The sequence below is a fragment of the Centropristis striata genome, chromosome 19, assembly GCF_030273125.1.
Source record: "Centropristis striata isolate RG_2023a ecotype Rhode Island chromosome 19, C.striata_1.0, whole genome shotgun sequence".
NCBI classification, from domain to species: Eukaryota; Metazoa; Chordata; class Actinopteri; order Perciformes; family Serranidae; genus Centropristis; species Centropristis striata.
In genome coordinates, this window is record NC_081535.1 from 15084342 (window position 1) to 15105381 (window position 21040).

General features: G+C 38.1%; 1 protein-coding gene across 1 annotated transcript in view; it reads right to left on the bottom strand.

Annotated features, from left to right (window-relative positions):
- Positions 1 to 21040, bottom strand: part of LOC131992282 (mediator of RNA polymerase II transcription subunit 13-like) — a 98950-nt gene that overhangs the window by 59881 nt on the left and 18029 nt on the right. The window contains exon 2 of the mRNA XM_059357801.1: positions 16816 to 17053. Coding sequence (XP_059213784.1) covers positions 16816 to 17053 — 238 coding nt within the window. The remainder of the gene's footprint in view (positions 1 to 16815; positions 17054 to 21040) is intronic.

Here is a 21040-nt window from a genome sequence, read left to right on the forward strand (position 1 = left end):
CCCGATTCAAGGAAAAATTGAGAGGCTAATTATTCATTCCCTCTGTTTGAGTTTTGCTTCTGAGAGCTGCTCCTAAGACAAACCCTGGAGGAATAAAGAGAAGGAGTAGGCATTGATTGGCAACCGTACACCCCCACCTTTTATTTGCCAAGGAACCGAGCGTGCTCGCAGACATTCGCCACCCTAACATCACAGAAAGCAACCCCAAAAACAAGGGAGGGGAGAAAAAATAAAGCACAACAAAGCCTGAAAAGAGGAGGAGTAGCATGAGGAGGGGGGAGGATGGAGAGAGGGCTGGAAGAGGCGAGCGTCAGAGGAAAGAATGAATGCCAAGTAAAACTTGTTGACACAGAAAAGGGGCTCGGGAGTCATTTTAGATCAGGGCTGGATTTTATTTTATTTTTTTATTAAAATTGGATTATTAGAGGAAGCTCTTCCAACATTTTTCTATTTTAAAAGCATAATCAAGGTTCAGCTGGTTTAATAAACCTGCGGTGGGCCTTTTTTATTTCACTTTCTTCAGGAAATGGATGAGTCATTGCATGAAAACTGTTCAGATTGGTTCCCCAACATTTAAAGGGGAAAATGAGGCGGTATAAAACTGTCAATACTGTCTTCAACACCCATTTAAGATTACTTATTAAACTCAAATAATATAATTACATTTTTTGTATGTTTTTAACTGTTTTCTGTTGAACACGAATCATTTTTTGTGGCTGTTATCACTATTTTTCACCTTTCTGTGAGGGAACACTTAATATATTGCATGAATCTCAGATTTTTTTGTAGCATAAATTCTTTACCTCGTACGGCAGCTGGATTCTCACAACATCACGAGATTACGCAAGAATCGTAGGATCACATATAACACAAATCCATCTTGTCTCGACTAATCAGCGTCCTGTAAAGAGCAACTGGCAGCTACGTGACTGTTTATTCCAAACAACAATGGCGGCTGCTAAAGAGATTAGCATAGATGCTGCAGTAGCATCAGTTATATCACAACTAGACAGTATTTTTTTCATTAAAAGAAGAGAAAAAAAATTACTGAAGGCTTTTCTCGGTGGAAAATGTGTTTTCTATCTTTCAACAGCCTGTGTTAGAAGGTGATAGACAGATGGTTCATCCAGTCACCTGCCAGGTATTTTTTGAAAGTGCCTGCCCTTTTCCAAACACTTTCCAATTACGGCTTCTCAGATGGTTCTGTGTAACACACCATCTGCTGCAGCAGGTTAATAAAAGCTTCCCTCTTCGTGGGAAATGTGTTAATCAAATTTAAAAAGGACACATTGTGGTTAAAATAGCATGATTTATGGGTGTTTGGGGGTTTTATCTTCTAGCCCGCCACACCAAAGTATTTAAGCGCAAAATTACTGTACTGTTCCTTTAAGTGACATCACTGATTACATCATTTAAGTTTGGAGATGCCAGTTAAAGTTTTGGTGGGTTTTTATTTTCTTTAAGAACTGTTTTTGGCACTTTTTTTTCAAAACTGTCTCTGTCAAGCATTACATATCCCCCTGTCACTCAAAAAAAAAATATTAAAGTAATTTCCAAAATGTATGTATGTAAAACTTGATTTTTTTCCTATAAACTGAATGCTGAAAGTGTGGCGTTAGATTTGACCTGAATTTTGGACATATTACTTTTAAGATTGAAATCCTGTTACAGACATTACTTTTAATTCTCTCTCTCTCTCTCTCTCTCTCTATCTCTCACTCTCTGCAACTCTCTCTCTGCAATTGTTGGTGATCTTAAAAAATCTTAAAACTCCAAGGTCCAATCTGAACAGTTTTGGTGGAGTTGCCCAGCTACATTTCACAGTATCAAATCACTGCATCTATGAAAAAGGGCCACTGGTGATGAACATGTGCTTTACACTCTATCAGGTTCTCAATTATGAATATTTCTCTTTGTGACGACCCCATGAAAAATACCTTTCCATATTCACAGAGGTGTCTTTCACTTTCATTGACTCTCTTTTATTCACTTCCTGTCTGCTTTATTTTACCCTAATCGACCCGTGTGGCCCTTGTCTTGTTAATCTTTAACGCCTTTCATCCACTTTCTATTCACCGCTTTATGACTACAAGTCATAACCTTAAAAAGGCTTCCCCACCAAACCTGTGTGCAGAGAAATTACCACTTTCAACCACATTATCAGGTCAAAAACACACTTTCCCGTCTCTGTGTGCTCACTGGCACCTGTTCCATCTGACAGTATTCAACATGTATCCAGGGAGGATCGTTTCAACGTGTTTGCACGCCGCTTTTCGTTTCTGCTGTGCATGCAGGGATCATATTGGCACAGTGCTAAGCAGGGGGAGCAATGCTGTAAAGCTCCTGGAACATCGCCTGTGACAATCTCACTTGATTCCCTTCTTCACTTGTTAATTTGCTGTTGTACGGTATCATTATGATATCAGTAGCTGTAGCTGGGTAGGTGGGGCAGAGACAGGAGAAGAATGAGGGGGACATAACAAAGAGAAGTAAAGGGAAGCGACGAGGGATCATAAAACACATCATAACTCCCAACTATTTCCCACATCTTAAAATTTTACATGTTATGATGGCCTTGAGAGTGTGCCGGGCCAGTATAACCTTAAAGGTTGGATTTCACAGTCGCTGCTCACCGCCGTCATCAAAATGATCAGTTGGTTACAGCTCACAGTAGCAGAGCCGGCACTTTAGGATCACCAGTATGAATCCTGGCTGCGATAATCAGGGAGGTGAAATGGACACCGCTCTCCATTCACTTAACAACCGCCGCTGAGATGCACTTCAGCAAAACACTTAATCCGTCACTGATTCAAGGAGGGCCATAAGTAGAAGATTGTGGCGGTACTGCACTGGATATGATAGTGCTATTAGGTGGATAGGTGCAAATATCTGTCAGTGTGTGAGGACGCTGCTGTAAATTGCACACATGCTCGGAGAATCTGCACTAGAAAAAAAAATAAGGCTAAAGGAATAGTTTGACATTTTGGAACGGGTTTATTTGCTTTCGTGATGAGAATTAAATGGGAAAACCAATATCACTCTCATATCTATCTGTAAATATGAAGCTACAGACAGTTAGCTTAGCTTAGCATACAGACTATAAACAGAGTGAAACAGCAAGCCTGGCTTTCTCAGTAGCTGATGAACTGGAAGAATTATTTAATTCTTTCATTCCTAACTGGTTATCTGAACTCGGGTTGCAGGGGAATGGAGCTGATCCCAGCTGGCATTGGGTGAGAGGAGGGGTACACTCTGGACAGGTCGCCAGGATTTCACTGGGCTGACACATAGAGACAGACAACCATTCACACCTACGGGCAATTTAGAGTCATCAATTAAAGCTAAGCTGCATGTTTTTGGACTGTGGGAGGAAGCCAGAGGACCCAGTGAGAACCCACGCTGACACGGGGAGAACATGCAAACTCCACACAGAAGAGCTGCAAGCCAGATTCAAACCTGTGACCCTCTTGCTGTGAGGTGACAGTGCTAACCACTGACTACACCACTGGAAGAATTTAACCAGCTAAAATTGTTTTAACCGTACATAAAGCTGCAAAAAATACGATTAATTTAAACATTGCAGCTCATTGTTGCGGCGTTGCTGACCATTAAAAGGTCCGATCTTTTCTCTACGCAATGTGGCGCCACGTACTTTTTTCAAATCTTGGGCCACTTTCATATGTGGTCCAGTGTAACCAATATGTGTGAAATAAACTGGTGTCGGGCTCTGGATATATGTCTTTTTAAATCTGTACAAAAAAAACTAAGTGGAGAAAAAAAAGTTTTATAGGGGGTTATGTCTTGTACTATTCCTTGGCAGGGTGCAGTGACTTCCTGGAGTTCTGTCATCAATGTGAGCTTGCCAGGCAACCAGCAGGAAGAAATAGTTCAGCACTTAACCCCCTTTGCAAATCGTGTTTACACTTCAGTGAGTGTATTTTGTGAAATGTCAAACTATTCCTTTAATGAGACAGACTTTTTAATGTTTTAATTGGAGAGGATGTAAATGTTTAAATAGCTGTTCTGAATTAAATACTCATATCTGGTGAAGCTCCAGCTGAGGGGGAACTGGTAAAATAAAATAAAATAAAAATGGTCTTTTGAAGTTCACGTCTGCTGCATTTTTTTCTTTTGTAATGCAGACTATTAACAAGCACAAACATTTTGTCTGATGCCTGCAGTGACTGTCACAGTCCAACTTCTTTTAAATAGGTAGGCAGTGTGAGGGGCTGATAATTAGAACAAATCAAGCACAAACACTTCTCTGCTGTAGACATTTCAAAATAAAACACGTGGAATGTTCTTGATGTCAGGAATTCATTCTAATCCTTGGCTCAGTAGAAAGTGTCCTCAATGAAACTAAAAGCCAGAGCTGCTCGATTATGGCAAAAAAATCCTTATCGCAGTAACTTTGGTTAATATTGAGATTATTAATATGATTACTAATTGACTTTGGACATAACATGTATTTACTGAACTTTAAAAGAAACCTTTAGAAAAACAGTGCATTTTCTTGAAATATAATAATTTAGCTGTGAAGCATAAAAGATTTAGTTTAAAAGTAAGAGCTACAAGGATGAATACGTTAAATAAAAAACATTTAAAATAATAACATCATAATAATAATAATAATATAATGATCAAATTAAATCAAATAAAGAAATAATATAAAAAAGACAAATAATATATATAAAAAAATAAATTAAAATTAAACGGACCAAATAAATCTGTTAAAGAAGAAGTGCGCTGGATTTATAACACAAGACCAAAACCACAGCATCATGGTGAAACGACATGTGGCACATTAATCATTTTGATTATCTTGTTTTGCTTATTATCATTGAGAGCCATAATCGTAATTGAAAGCCCCAGCCCTACTTAAAGTTACATGCTCTAATGTGAAATGCAAACCTAAAATAGCCAAGGATTTCCAGAGTGCCTAAAATAAACAGGAAATGATATGTGGCACATTACTGAACGAGCATCCTCGCCAGCAGATCCATAACAGTAATAACCTCGATCTAACCTGTATTCTGAAGCAGGTGGCGAGTGGTGAAGAGGGTTTGTCTCCACAGGCCAGATTATGAGTTCACAGCCAGACGTGGACAGATGGAGGCAGAGGTTAGCCCTCCTTCCTGTGCTCTGCTACACACACACGCATTTGGCAACCGTTTTTTCACAGGACAATTACCTTGCGACCTCTGCCAGCCCACACTCACACATACACATACACACACTTGGGCCAATTACGGACACACACAAGGAATGATAACAGTGACAGTCAACCCACATACACAGGAACCTGTCATGGTGTGTACATGCACACTCCACAAGCCCTCCAGCTCCGCAAAATATGGCAACCAGCTCTGTTTATGAAGGGCACAGCACCCAGCTGCAGCTTTCGAACACAGAAGACAGACAGACTGAGACGCTCCCCTACATATTTGGCAGAGATTTTCTCTTTTTTTTTGTCTAAACCCAGTGCCTGAAGTCATGTCCAACTCACTCCCTCTCTCTGTTCTGTTAATTCCATTATCTCTGATTATTTTCTCATAAGCATTGCTGCTCTAATCCACTTGTTGGTCACATATCTTTGTTGCAGCAGCCAACCACTGAGCAGATAATGGATATGCACGACCCAGGTTTTTAATTCAGTCCTATCTCTCTCGCTCTCACTCTGACTGGTAGCCGCGATGACAGCAGAAATGCACTGAATGATGCTGAAAGTCAAATGACAAAAGGTGCTTTACAGGTGACTGATTTTGTACGTAATTCAAAGATGTGGTGTTAAATCATCTCTCTGCTGCCTTTACTTGCATCCCCTGAGCTTTTTAGTTAGCTGTTTTTTTAAGATCATTTTTGAATTAAGTATGCACATAATTTCTCAGAGACAGTGTGGTTAAGACTGCCGTCTCTGGAACAACATTCACCCCCAGCTAGGATTGATTCCAGTCACAATCTTTTTCTGCTGGATTTCCCCTACTTTGTATTCCTCTCAGCTTTACTACAGTTTCAAGAAAGAAAAGGAAAACTCAGGGTGGTGGAAGGCTGCCTCTTGGTAAAAAAAAAAAAACATATAGATATTTAGTCTATTAATTCCAATGGGAGCTTTAATACGAGGGCAACAAATACATCATAAATACCAAGATTACGACTATGACTCTGCCTATGACGCAGGTCTGATTATGATTCACAAGATGAATGTTTCAGCAACCTCAGTTGGAATTATCCTGACCATACAGCATAAATAAACACGCTAACACCTGCTACACAGTGTTAAGTGAATAGCCCTCTAACTCTTCCTCCTGCTCCTGCTTTCACCTTGACCACACGCTGTTTTGGTGGCACACAGGAGCACCGCCTATGGTGTTATCAAAGTCATCAGCCCTTAGTTTCTTCCGGCTGCAGAAATTCCTAACTAGATAACACTACGCCCTCACACTCCTCAACAAATCCATAATCAATCTTATTACAGTACTCTTGTCTCGTTGGGAGTCGAGCATATATTTGCGGGCTGACAAACAAAACTGACATTTCCATTTTAGTGATCTAGCTGATGCTTTTCATTCACAGTAATTTGTGATGAGTGCAGCAGCGGAATCATTTGAAATTCATAAGTGACAAACCCAGTGAAACGGCTGTAGGGTTCAGTGCCTGCACAGCACATGTAACGCTTGTTACTGGATCCTTATTTATGATAAAAGGGCATCTGCAATTTTAATGAAAGTTTTGTTTGAGGATTTTTGAAGACATATTTTTTAGAGCCTGACTGATGCCGATACCGATTTAAGAGGGGAAAAGTTCAACAATTACCATATGGCAGCTGATATAGTCAGTTTTTGAGCTGGAATGAAAATAGACTTTTCTCTGTGGATTTTTCACTGATATGCGTACTCATAGACAGTTAAAAAGCTGCTTTATGAAACAAATACCACTAAAAAATATTGAACCTTATTACACATTATACATACAATGTATTAGACTGTCAACCAATTCTAGAAATGGACAATGAGAAAATAAATAAAACATTTTAAAATAGTACTAAATAGTACTGTTTGTTAAATATCAGTCAATGCAAATTAAATAAAGAATACAATTTTAAAAATACATAATAGTTATGTATATTTAATATTGCTATCTATATTATATTTTATAGTTATAATATATATAAAATATCTAATACATAAAACAATTAAAAATAATTAAAAAATAAAACATTTAATTAAATTATGTAAAAGCGAAATAAATTTAAGTATATTTCCAGTAGTAGTTCATTACTGACATTTAAGTAAAATTATAAAAAACAAATACAATGAAGTGAAATAAACATCATTTTTTATTAAGTAGCACTCAATTGCTGACCATTTAAATAAAGGATACATAAAAACTTAAATAAATAGCTATATGAAACCATTTAATCCCAAGTATTGTTCTCTGCATTATAGGTTTCATAATAAGTTTCATTTCAGAAAACACATAACTGATAGATACTGATATGTCAGCAACAGGCCAATATCTGCCAATGAAATCAGTCTACTCGACATTAATCTTAGCACAGTGGGATGAAAAATAATAAAAAGTGCATGATAAATTGAGCATATACTGATTTCAACAGCATATTTCACTTCCTTTCAAACTAAACTTGACTTCAATTTTGATAAAATATGAACCTGCAGAAATCCTGAAAGCAGAAATGGATGAAGGAACGGTAAGAGGTTTATTAAAACTGTGTCAATTTGTAAGCAGGTAAATGAATAGAGAGTGAAATATGACTCAGACATGGGATTTGAGGTTGTGATGGAGACGAGGTAATGACTCATGCTCATCTAACTCAGGTGGGAAAGTCATTCCTCCACAGGGAAGAAAGGAGACAGCAAGGCCACTGCAGGGACAGGGATAAATAATTGGACAATTGTACCAGAACAGAGAGCGTGGACAGAAGTCTAGGTCATGACCTGAAAGTGCAGTGTGAGTTTTGTTTTTAAAGTCAGTATGTATAGTAGGAGCAATGTGACAGGAGGAATGTAGGGACACTGAGGACATTTCTGGCTGCAGCTGCACGGATGAGATACAGAGACTGAAGAAAATCCTGTAATGTGGTTGTGGATAGTCTCATTTGGGAGGTGAGTTAGGTTCAAATCTCGGCTATGATGTGGGGTTCACACAGCAGTTTGTTATCTAAGTCACTGCAGTGTTGTCAGTATTGACAGGGAGGTCTTGCGCAGGTTTTGCCAAAGAGAAACAGCAGCACAGTCTTGTCAAGGTTGAGCTAAAGGTGGTGGACAAGCATTCGACTGGAGGTGTCAGGAAGGCAAAAACAGATGAACACTGCTTGGCTGAGATGAAACTTTACCCGTCCCCATGTGTCATACTCCCAGCTGTCAGAGGATAGAAAGTAAAAGTGTGAGTGTTGCTGGTCTCAGAGCAGCAGAGAAACAGCTATGTGATGATGTGAAGCCAGAGCCAAAGACAAGAGTGTAGAAAGAGGTGGAGGCCCAGGAGTGAACCCTGGGGAACTCCAGTGGAGGTGCTGAGGCCTGAAAACAGAGCTCTTCTCTGCAGTCTAACTTCGATGATTTGGAAGTAAACTGATTTTTCCTGAGGCTTATTGTAACAGTGTTTGTCATGACTGATTCATATTATTCATGTTATATAGCGCTTATTTTTAATAAAACAGACAACAGAGTTATTCATAAACCCTGGCACACCTCTGAGACGACAGAACACATTTACATGTTAAATAGAGATAAAATACAAATATTCACAGGATACTATATTACATTTTTCTGATACCTAGTGTTTAGAAAACAATCTTAAGTACAGTAAAGAAAGCTATAATATTGCAGCACCAAAGCTATAAAAACAGATCTATATTCAAACTTTCAACCCAAGGCTGCGATTATATTATTAATTCAGTGAATTTTTCTTAACCAGCACCTTGTGCAGGTTAAATATTTATTTATTTTCTATTTACAGGGCCACACATTAAGGCTATACTTTGTGCTCAGATACCTAATTGCAATATTTATGTATTTATCCAATTTACATCGTTTGTTTTAGATGAAAGGAAAGAAAGAAATGAAAGAAAAGTTTTAATAAAATCCGAAAACTCCAGAAATCCCATATGACGTATTCATATTCATATTATGCTTTATTGTTACTTTCCAAGTATTATCAGCTAACATTGAGGCTTTAAGACTCGTTAGCAAAAACAATACCCATACCTATTCCTATATACATACATCCTTTACATACATCCTATACATACATATACATATATATATACATATATATACATATATACATATATATATATACACACATATATATATACATATATATACATACATATATATATACATATACATATACATATATATACATACATATATATATACATATATATACATACTTATATATATACACATATATATATACATACTTATATATATACATATATATACACATATATATACATATATATATACATACATATATATATACATACATATATATATACATACATATATATATATATATATACATATATATATATATATATATATATATATATATATATATATATATGTAATGTATGCTGTGGCTGCTGACTATGTATCTGAATGCAGCCAGCTGTGACTGAAGCTTGTTTACACCGGACACGACTCAGACACATTTTTTAGTCATTCATCGCTCGGATAAGAAACACCTTCATTTTAAGTAACGCTGCTGTCTGCAGCAGCTCTTTACTGGTTCATGCTCCATCATCTTCACACACACCTTAAGCCTAAAGCACACTTTTGATTTCATTAAATGTGTATTCAAAACCTACTGACTAGCCCTTTAAACCATTTTTTCATGGCAAATATTTTGACATGTCATAGTAGGAAAATTAATAGATGTAACTAATACAAATTACTTATAAAGTCTTGAATAAGATATGTTAGCTTATTGGGATATTTCCATGAAACAAAGGCATCATTAATCTTCAGTCTTACACCTGCGATTTTTACTGTGATGATGAGTCTGGAAAAAGACCTGCACACCTACTTCCACAAGCCAATAAATAATTTACCTCTTTCTATCACGCATGATAGTCATCATAAAAAACATAATAAATTACACTTTTAATAAAATCTTGCTTTTTTAGTATAGCTGATATTGTAATAATTACAATAATGTAGTTAAATAAGTCCAAAAGCACAGAGCATGTGATGTTTCTTCTGGATAATCACAAGGTCCAGATCGTATGTTCAGCTTGCATATATTTTTGCATATATGCTTGTGTGTGTGTGTGTGTGTGTGTGTGTGTGTATTCAATGTGTATTCAAATTTATGACTCATGTCCAAAATATGTCACTTTTTCTCTGGCTGTGCTGGCAACATGCACGTGATGACTCAACAATTTCTGCACATTAATCCTGTTTCCTCTAAAACTGTACTTAACCCACGCACACACACACACACACACACACACACACACACACACATACAGACACAGGCCACTGCCATGTGATTTAAGAAAGCAAGCTGCAGTGTGTTAAACGTGACGTTCAAACACTTATCATTGAACCAAAGACAATAATATGAGAGAGTGCTGGAGTGCTGTGAGAGAGGAGCAGAGAGGTAACAGTAGATCATAGCTGCTCATACTGCTGGCACGATCTCAAAGGCATGATTTATTTAGACCAGATCAGTTCTACACTGCAGTCACACTGTGGGATTCATGGCTTCTTCATCATGACAGCCACCATAATCATGAGATTTTTTTGTATTTGATTCGGTTTTCTTTACTACCTCTAAGTGCTGCAGCGTTTGATCCTTATATGAAATTAAATTAAGTCAGGAGAGTCAAAGATCAAATGGGCCTCTTGATGCAACTGAAAAGTGGATAGTTAGAGGAAAATCCAGAATAGGAGAGGTCTCTGGCTCGATAAAGACGAGCTTGTAGAAGTGGCTGTAGAGGCCAAGTTATAGCAAATATTACTTGTGAATCACTTATCTTCCATTCCTGTCCAACCAAAGTACTCTGATTGCATGAATAATAAGCAATTGGAGCTGATTTAAATAATATTTCAAAATATGAATGACACTTTTCACTCTGATGGGAACATTTGCTGTCCAACACTTTGGTTTACTGGCTCAATAAATGCCCTGTTAGATTACAGCATATGGCAGCATCAGTGTAATCTCTATAAACAGATATCTGCATATGAATGCAGATATCTGCAGGCAACCAGCCAAGATTTTGGTATCAGAAACTTTCTGGTTATCTGTTTGTAGTCTGAGTGGTATTGACCAATCCAGTTTAAGCTGGCTTTGGTTGAATGCAGGTAAACAGTCCATGTGGAGAGCAAATGAGGTGGAACGCACTTGTGGCAATACAATCTCAGAACCCATTGGCAATGTGACAATTTAGCTTTTCATTAGCTTTTTCTTCATTTATCAGCATTCATATGCATGTTTATGTTTATAGAGATACTCTAAAAAGTGTTCTGGACCTAAAAGTATCAATCAAGTTGCAAATCGGACTGCAAACGATGACCAGAGAATGGAAAAGACCCAACCCTAAACTAAAGAAATAAGCTTTTTTAAGTTTTCGTGTGAATTAACAAAATCTTAATTATTATATTAGTTAAGTAGGAAAATTTCACATGTATGTCTTTTGAATAATGGCCTGAATTGTTTTTGGACACTCCTGCTGTGAAGGCTTGTGTCTGTGTGTTCCTGTTACCTGTCAGCGAGTCAATTTGTCCTCTCAACTTCAATTCAGATCATTTCCAAATGGACCACATCTCTCCGCACCCTCTCTCTGCCAGCTGAACTAAATTTACCTCTAATCCCACCTGTTGGAGCACAGCTTCTGTGTGCAAATGTGAGACGTTTCTCACTTTCACAGGTCACAACACAGCTTATATTATTTATTTGTCTAAAAGCTGCCGGCGGGTAAACTGAAAACAAATAAATGTAGTGTGAAAATAATGAGGTTGTATTTCTCTACATTAATACACTTAAAAAAAACATAACCAGCGGTTTAATGGAGTGGGTTTTCTGAGCTGGTGTATTTGTTCACTGTTGCCACTTATAGTGTGTGTGTGTGATGATTATCAGAAATGAAGCAGGGGTTTTTTTTTGCTTTTGTGGAAAGGACATTGGGCAACATCCTCTTCTTTACCATTACATTGCAAACCCACAGTGTGAAAATTCACTAATCCACTGCTCCGCTTGTAGACAACAATGAACTGTCGCCTGTTAATTTAAAAAATGCCATTTTACACTGCTTTAATATTTTCTATATGACTCAAAACATAATTAACCTGCTGATTACTCGCACTCAGTGTGCCTAACAAGCTGACAGCTTCAGCTGCTCAGTCAGATGTGGGTAAAAACAGCGTTTCTGAAAGCATGAATAAGACCAAAAAAACATGTCTGTTTCTTTTATGGATGTGACAGGTTTAAGTAATAACAGTAGTTCATTGGTTCCAACTGACTTCTCGGTTTGATCAACGGAAAACAACAAACAGCAACTGATTTACATTGTAGGAGTCTATATATGACAGAAAGGGACACAGACCGCAACTGTGAGAACTTTTGGTTTTAAAGGAGATGAAAGTGAAAGTTAATGCTGAGTCGACTGCTCAATTTAACTGACTTTTTCAACGTTATTGTAACTTCCCATTGTGAAATTGAAACCATATTTAGGCAAACTGAAGAGCAGCCTCATGGGAGAAGTACTCAGCCTCTGTATACTGTATACTGTATACTGTATACTGTAAAGTAAAAGTACTTGGAGGAAAAGTACAGTAGTATTATAAGCTAAAAGTAGTTTATGACAATTAAAAGTAAAACTACACTGGCCCGCTGGGGTGAAGGAGCTCGCTGAGCAGAAAAAGAACAACCTGATCAGGTAGGCTGGCTCTGTGAGCAACAAACGGTCCAGCAGGTGGCAGAGGCCAGAACCTTCAACAAACTGGGTACAATCATGAGCCACCCCACACACCCACTCCACGCCCTGAAGGTGATCAATAGCAGCACTTTCAATCAGAGACTAATTGCACCACTGTGCAAATCAGAGAGATACAGGAGGTTTCTTATACCAACAGCTATTCGGTTTTATAAAGCACAAAAATAACTTTGCATGTGTCTCTGTGTTGAAGCTGTTGTGACACTATAACTTCCTGTAAAGGATTAATAAAGGCTCTATCTACACTCTTTTGCTCTTGGCCCAAAGTTCATAGTATGAGTATATCGCACTGTGGTTGTTGGTCAAGGTGGAGCCACTTTTAATGAAGTACAGTAACTGTAGTTTAGTCTAGTGGTTTCCACAGTGGGGGCTGGGTCATCTCTGAAGGGTCACAAGATAAATCTTACAGATGATTAATGAGGGAGGAAGGAAAAAAACAAATGCTGTGGCATAATATTTCCTTTTGTATGTAATATTGGATAATTTGCCATCTTTGAGCACAAATAATTATTTAACTGGAACCTTGTGAGGAGTTTAGAGGGGAGCTGTCTCTTTCTAACAAACTCACTGACATAAAACATGACAAGGGACCATAAAACCCTTAGTTTTATCTTTGACAGTGTATTGATTAAAGTTAAAACCATAACCTGAAAAGTAGCTGTTAAATAAATGCAGTGGAGTAAAAAGTACCTTATTTCCCAACTGAAATGTAGGTAACAAGAAGTAAAATGGTGCATTCAATGGAAATATTCAAATACAACGAGCGAAAATTGTACACAATTGCAGTACCAAGTGAATATGGATACCATGATACCATTTGAACTGAACCATTTGTTCCAAAAGTAGATAAATAATTGCACTAGGGCTGAAACTCACCATCATTATTATAAAATAATCTGGTTGACATTTTCTGAATCAAGCAATTATTGGCAATTGGTTTTGTCAATAAAAATGTCAGAAAATAATGAAACAGGCCCAAAGTGATGTCTATGGTTTAATTTATCCACCCAAATATAAAACAAAATCCAAAGCAATTCAGTTTATTATCGTGTATGATAACGAGAAGCATTTAAGAAGCATGAAACAAGTTAATGTTGTTGTTTTTTGTCTTTAAAAATGAACTAACACGGTTGAAGTTACCAATTAATTTTTCTGTCGACCAATTAATCAACTTATTTTTGCAGCTCTAAATTGCACAAAATATAACAAATATATAAAAGCTGCATTCAAACTAAAGATTTAAATTCTAATATTGGATGTCTGCTTTTATATACAACATCTAAGGTAAGGAGCAGGCCAGCCAGAGAACAGACAGAGAGACGGAAAGCACACACAGATCAGAATGACACAGGTGAGGAGAGAGGAAGAAGTCAAGGCGACATTAGGGAGAGAAATCTAACACGTAAAACATTCCCACAGTGAATAGAAATTCAGGTGTGTAGCTCTTTAAGACTCAGAAAAACACTGATATTCCCCGTGTTACAACTGATTCTAATTTGGAAGAAATCCAGCTTCACTTTAATTAACAATTATCAACTCTTTCTCACACCCCAAGTGCTGTTTTCACTGCTTAATAGGAATTGCACAGGGAAACCTGTGAGATCTTACAAGAGAAGTAAAGAAGTCTTATTATCATAATTGTATGCAGTGTGTGTGAGTGTGTGAGTGTGTGAGTGTGTGTGTGTCTGTATATCTGATGTATTGTAGAGTAATCCTCCTCAAGAGTCCCCCCACATTAACATAGGCTCTCCATAGCAGCCTTGTATGATGTTAAATTAGTGGTAATTGCCTTTGAATTTAATTCAAAGCCTGGACTGTCCATTAGTGATATTTTAAGGTTTTTTTTTAACCATTTTACTAGCCCAAAAAATTCAAACAAGTGAAGCTCCTGAATAGAGAATTAGCTGTTTTTCCATCGTCTTAAAACAGATTAAATTGAATATTTGGGGGTTGACGGTTGATCTGACAAAATAAGACATCTGATGACATCAACTTAAAGAATTAGCTTTAGAATTTAATTCGAATTAAATTTAAATTATTAAAATTAGCTTTTTGCTATTTAACTTGCTTACTCATGCTTGCTAAATATAATAGTTAATTTATTCTGGAGCTGTTTTGTAAATTAAACCAAACATATAGTTAAGTTTTAGTTGTTTAATTTGATTTTCAGCAGGTAATAATCCAACTTGTTTTAGTTCTGCTGGTCCCGTATGTGTTCTGGGAGGAGGATAACATTATTCTGGGAGCATAATTTATAAAATATATATCATAGCTGTATTGAAAAAGACTTGAAACAAGCAATTGAGACCATAAAGTCATTGGGAAAATGTTTACCAAGGTCGCCCAGTTAGACAGCTGGCCATTAGAATGTAGGTTTAAGGCACTTACACAATATCAGACCCAGAGGTTGACTCTAAAGTCAGATCATTCACATTTATTTCTATATTCCATATCCATGGTCTGCACAGACAAATCAGCGTAATCCTCAGACTGGTGACTCATCTAAGTAATCAATAGCTGTAAAAATGTAATTAAATAGGTCAAGATTGTTATTAACTTTATTAGACCTCAATGTGCTACTTAAAAGGAGCCATAATCAACGGTTTAGGCTGCCAGCTAGCAGCTTGCAAATTGGTGAGGTAATGCTAAAATTTCACACTGCTACTGGCTTCTTGTTAAACACTTTTGCTCTGGAAGCAGAAATTCTACCACACTGACTCTGTGTGTTTTTGTGATTGCTATCATCCTCCATGCTTCTTCTAAGATCACTAAGCACTTTAAAATAAAATGATCAAAAAGGCCAGATAAAATCAGAGTCGGATGATGCAACTATTTGCCATTAGATGATTGGAGATGTAGTTTGGGGAAGCGAGTTATCTCAGCGCGAGTTTGTGATGCAAACAAAACTCAATTGAAAGGTACACTGCATCTTCCTCTATTACACATGCTTGTGCAGTCTGGGCTCTCCCCACCAGCAGTAAGAACATCTGTCAAATATCTACTGCAGTGCCTGAGAGGCCTTTTCACATCAAGTCAGCTTTAATAGGTAACCGAGGACTGAAATTCTCACAATCGCTTCAACCTCTCCATCCAATATTCCTGCGTTTCTCCTCCTGACTGTTGTTCTGCTAAACCAAACCCAATATAATCCCTCTCCTGTTTCCTCCTGTCCCTGTCTTCCAGAGGCTTAGTCGATATGTTAGACTTCCACACACGTGCGCGGTGAGATAATGAAAATGTTTCTATAAATAGGGACAATAGTGCTGACAGTAGCACTGTCTCAAGTGAGATATCTCAGTGTAATTTTCACTACACACATTCACACCCACTGTAAATACTGGCGAGAAAAATCTCCTCCTATTGCTGTGCACTTCATCATAGTGATAGTCCTGAAGCAGCATATAAACAGTTGAGTTGCAAAGCAAACACATTTCAGATATGTGCTATATGAGGCTCAAATATAGGAGGAGATCAATGCGCCCTGCACGTCTTAAACAAACAGCTTGAATCTGCAGCACAGTAAACGGCGTGAATCTACATAATACTGAGCTTCTTTATGTTGGACAGCTCCTGTATAACATACAGGCGTTACGCTGCACCGTAAACTCAGATTCATGTTGCACACAACACATATTTCACTACTTCTCGTTCAGTTTTACATACAATCCACTAAAACCGCAAGACGACTGTTTTCCATGTAATCACCCTTCAGTCTATATAATCCAGTGCAACATAATAAAAAGCAACCATAAAATTAAACCGTCTGTACGAGCCTCTAACCTCAACTTCCAGAGCATGAACGGAAGCCCGACGGTATGGAAAAATAATTGAGATAGATAGAAGATGCTCACCTTCCAGCTCATGATGAATGACATCGGAGAGGTTGGGCTCTTCGCCCCACCAGAAGATCCACAGCTCCTTGGCGTCGGGCTTGATCTTGCGCCGCCACACGCACAGCAGGTTGGCTTGCACGCAGCGCATGAAGCTGCGCAGGACCGGGTCGTCCTGGGCCGGGGCCGAGATCACCGGCCCGTACTCCCCGCTGCCACGGAAGCTGTAGCAACGCCATTTAATGCCTGTCAGCTCCGCCTGCGGGAGGAGAGAGAGAGCAATGATTAAAGCGTTGCTGCTGTAAACAGTCCATTTAACAACCTCAGAGTATAATACAGCATTGTTATTATGTGGAGCGACTAATAAAGTAATTTCACTCTGTCTTCAGTCTAAACACTGTTAAATGTAATGAAACAATTAGCTGATTCATTGATAAGTCAATCGACAGAAAAATTAATCCACAATCATTTTGATAATCCATTAATCACTTGGTATTTTTCGAGCAAGAACACCAAATATGCTCGCTTTCAAGCTTCTCTAATGTGCTGCTTTTCAGTTTCAGTTTTCTGTATGAGTTGCCAGCAGAAATACAGAGAAAACACAAATTAATAAATAGTCTATATGAAATAACCACTTTCGTATATTCCTGTTTGAACTAAATACTTGATTGATTGTATTAAATTATTTATTGAAGTATTTTCTCAGTGATCAGGACATAAATCATTGTCCAAATGATGTGAATATCGATGCAATACAGACGTCATAGAAAAATATGTAAATATATGATGGACATAATTATATTGTTTTTGATTATTTGTATTATCTTATTTTCCGGCCTCATTGAGCCAAGGAAGACCCATTAAATTCTGGCACCAATCCGAATCCTGGGGAAGATATGCACCTTATTTTTCACATTCCTTAACATTGCAATTGAGTTTTAAACCTTGTTGGAGATCTGCGCTCTTTTAGTGCACTTCTATTTTTAAATTGATTATATTTTGGTTCTGTACTTTTGTTCTTATGTCTGAATTTGTCATCTTTGGCACATGAAAAGACTGACAGACATTTTTCTCCATCTTATGACGTTTGACAGACCAAACAATGAATTGATAAACCAAGAACATCTGCGAAAATAACTGCAACCACAAATGTAATATGGAACTGTGCATCAATGAATTCTTTTTATTCGAGTCGCATGTTTTCATCTAACATTTATCTCACATCCAGTAATATAAAACAGCCATTATGCATAAATCTATAACGTGACAACAGCCTTATTAGTGCTGTTAACCTTGAAGTGCTGTGCATCAGCGTGCATAGATTTCCTTCACATGAAAGCAAGCGTCAGACAATGCTGCCCCAATCAATAACAGCACAACAGTGTACGATTGTGTTATATTTCCACTGGCTTCCTGTTTACACAGCTACAATCCGTGTGTAAATGTGTTAGCACGTTTAACGTCTCCCCGTTGTGTTGTTATAACCTTATTTAACTGATACCTCCGCTCGCTGCTGTCGATGCTCTAAAGACACAATAAAGAGTGTGAGGGAGAAGAGGCGGGGAGTGACGGCGGGACATAAAGGACGGCCTTGAGTGAAATGCACCGAATGAACTACTACAGGAGAGACGGCATTGAAATGCAGAGAGTAAGAGACAAGAGGAGAGGAAATAGTGGTGGGGTCAATGGTTGGAGCCTGGCCCAGCGACTGACATCTCCTCCATTTAATCTAATGGGATGATGGGTGTTTATGTTGCCTATAGCAGACTTGGGCGTGGAGGCCCTCCGCCATGAGACATTTAGTGATGAGCCGGTGATGGAGCCAAACTTCTACTCCCATCATTTTACATTTTGTGAATGAGCATACATATGCAAACAAGCAACAACACACACACACACACACACACACACACGCCAGTGACCCTGTGATGCTCATGTGTGCTTTGGAAACTCTTTCTCGTGTTTGTTTGTGTCCTTGTGTTTGTATTTCTGCATGAATGAGTCGAGCGCACAAAAGGCATTGTTGAACAGGACAGAGATTTGGCAGGCAGGCAGGGGGGGAAATCTCTCTGTGTGCGTCGCGCTGCCCTCCTCTCCTGTGTTCACCCAGCTGTGAGGATCATGTTTGGCACACTGGCGCGGCCGCCAAGACATCCAAGACCAGCTGAGGGAAGAAGAAATACTGACCCATTTTAACAAGGGGACAGGTAGAAAGGAGACGCTCCAAAGATATTTGAAGCTTGCAGTGTCTTTGAGTGGATGAAGAAAAGGAGGCGGCACGGCTTTCATGCATATAAAAAAGGAGGGATCAAGGAAACATGTGTCCAAACCGAGAATCCAGCAAAAGTCTTAAGGAAAGTCTGTGCAAAAAACATGCATCTTCTGCAAACCCGGGTATGCACATGACCCCCAGGAACATCCCGGCTGCAGAATGCACCCATAATTACAAGCATGTCCCTCCTGTAATGACAGTGTGTGTAATGGGAGATATAAACATTGGCACTGTGATAAGCCAAGCCCTAAAATTAGCCATGACAAGGTCAAGGATGCCGTTTCTCCCAAAGCAAAGAGGAAGACATCTGCTTGCACTGCCTCGTCACTCCCAGTCAATGTCAAAAGTTCCTCCGCTGTTTGACACAGCTGTCTGCAGCTACTGAATCAGGACAAGGCAGCGCGGAGAAGTGAAATGTCAAAAAATATATTCACAGTAAAAGCACACACCAGTTGTTGGTTTTACGAGGCAACACATGCTCTCTGGTGAATTGATTGATGAAGATCCCCTCCAGACATGGTTTATCTAAAAATATTCTGCTTGGAATAATAATTGGAGTGTGATGTGATGAAAAAGTTAAAAAGTCTGCAGCCATGTTAGCAGTTATGTGAGGATGCCAACATGCTTACAGTGACAAAGACAATGCAGGTGTTCAATACAGTGTTCACCAGCTTAGTTTAATGTAATTGCTAATTAGAACTAAACTTATAGTAAATATTTTTCCAGATATTTAGTCATCCACCCAAGGTTAAGGACAAGTTGAAATTATAACCTGAAGAAAAAGTTAAGATAACAACAGAGTTCATCCTGAAGGGGATATGCATGTGGACACCAAATTTCACAGCAGCTCATCCAATAATTATCAAGACATTTCACTCAAAGCCACAAATGTGCAAGAGAACAGTCAACAAAGTCAGCATGATTCACCCTCTGGTTAACATTAATGTCTGTACACAATTTCTGTCTGCACCACAGTCTTGGACTGACCAAACCACCAGAGCAACATTGCCATCCTTTTTAAAAATCCTTCTCCCTCACTGAAGAATCCAGAATCTGTGAATACTGTATGCAAATATGCCTTGTTTAAAATAATATGATATAGTTTATGATATATCCATGATTTCTCCTCCTTCAAGAAATAGTTCATTCGATAAATAGAGGCATTGTTTGCATTACTGACTTTAAGAGGAATTTCAGTGAAAAACTGCTCCAATTAAAAAATAATAATAATTCATTATTAATCGTTCATTTATCATTGTAAACTATCCTTTCTATCCTTTCTTTATTCGTTTTATTCATACAGCATGCTTCATACAAAGAGCTGCTGTAAAACACAATTAAAGCAATTGAAAAATACTAAACATACAGTACAGATGTTTATTTAGCTATTTATTTTACCTGTATGGTCATATTGGTGCACAATCCACATGAAGCAGATCTATTTTCATTCCAGCGCAAAAATTTCCATTATCGTCTGTCTCATCAGTAATCAGCTAATTTTTCCCATCTAAAATTAGTATCAGTCTCAAAAATCCCATATTGGTCAGGCCCTATAATAGAGAAATTCTTCTCCTTTACCCAACAATATCGGCTTTCATAATGTCATGAAATCATTTCTATAAATACAAACTGACAGGTGTAAAGTAAGCACAGAGAAACTGATATCAGCCTTTAGTGACAAACTGCACATACATAATTCTGCACAGTGAAGGTCAAACATTCAAGTGCAGCAGCAATAACCAAAACACATTATTGAGTGGAGGGAGGCTTCAAGGCAAAATCTGTTTACTCTCTAGTGCAGAAATATGGCTTGGGGTCTAATAATTCTCCAATAACAAGCTGTATTTTCAGGTGAAATGTTGTGCTAAATGGCCAGAGGCTGCACTACGTCTTTCAAACACAGGTGCTGTGTATTTGTTGGCCATGTGTAAATCACTAACCTAACACCCTGCACAACCCCTGTGGAGGATGGCA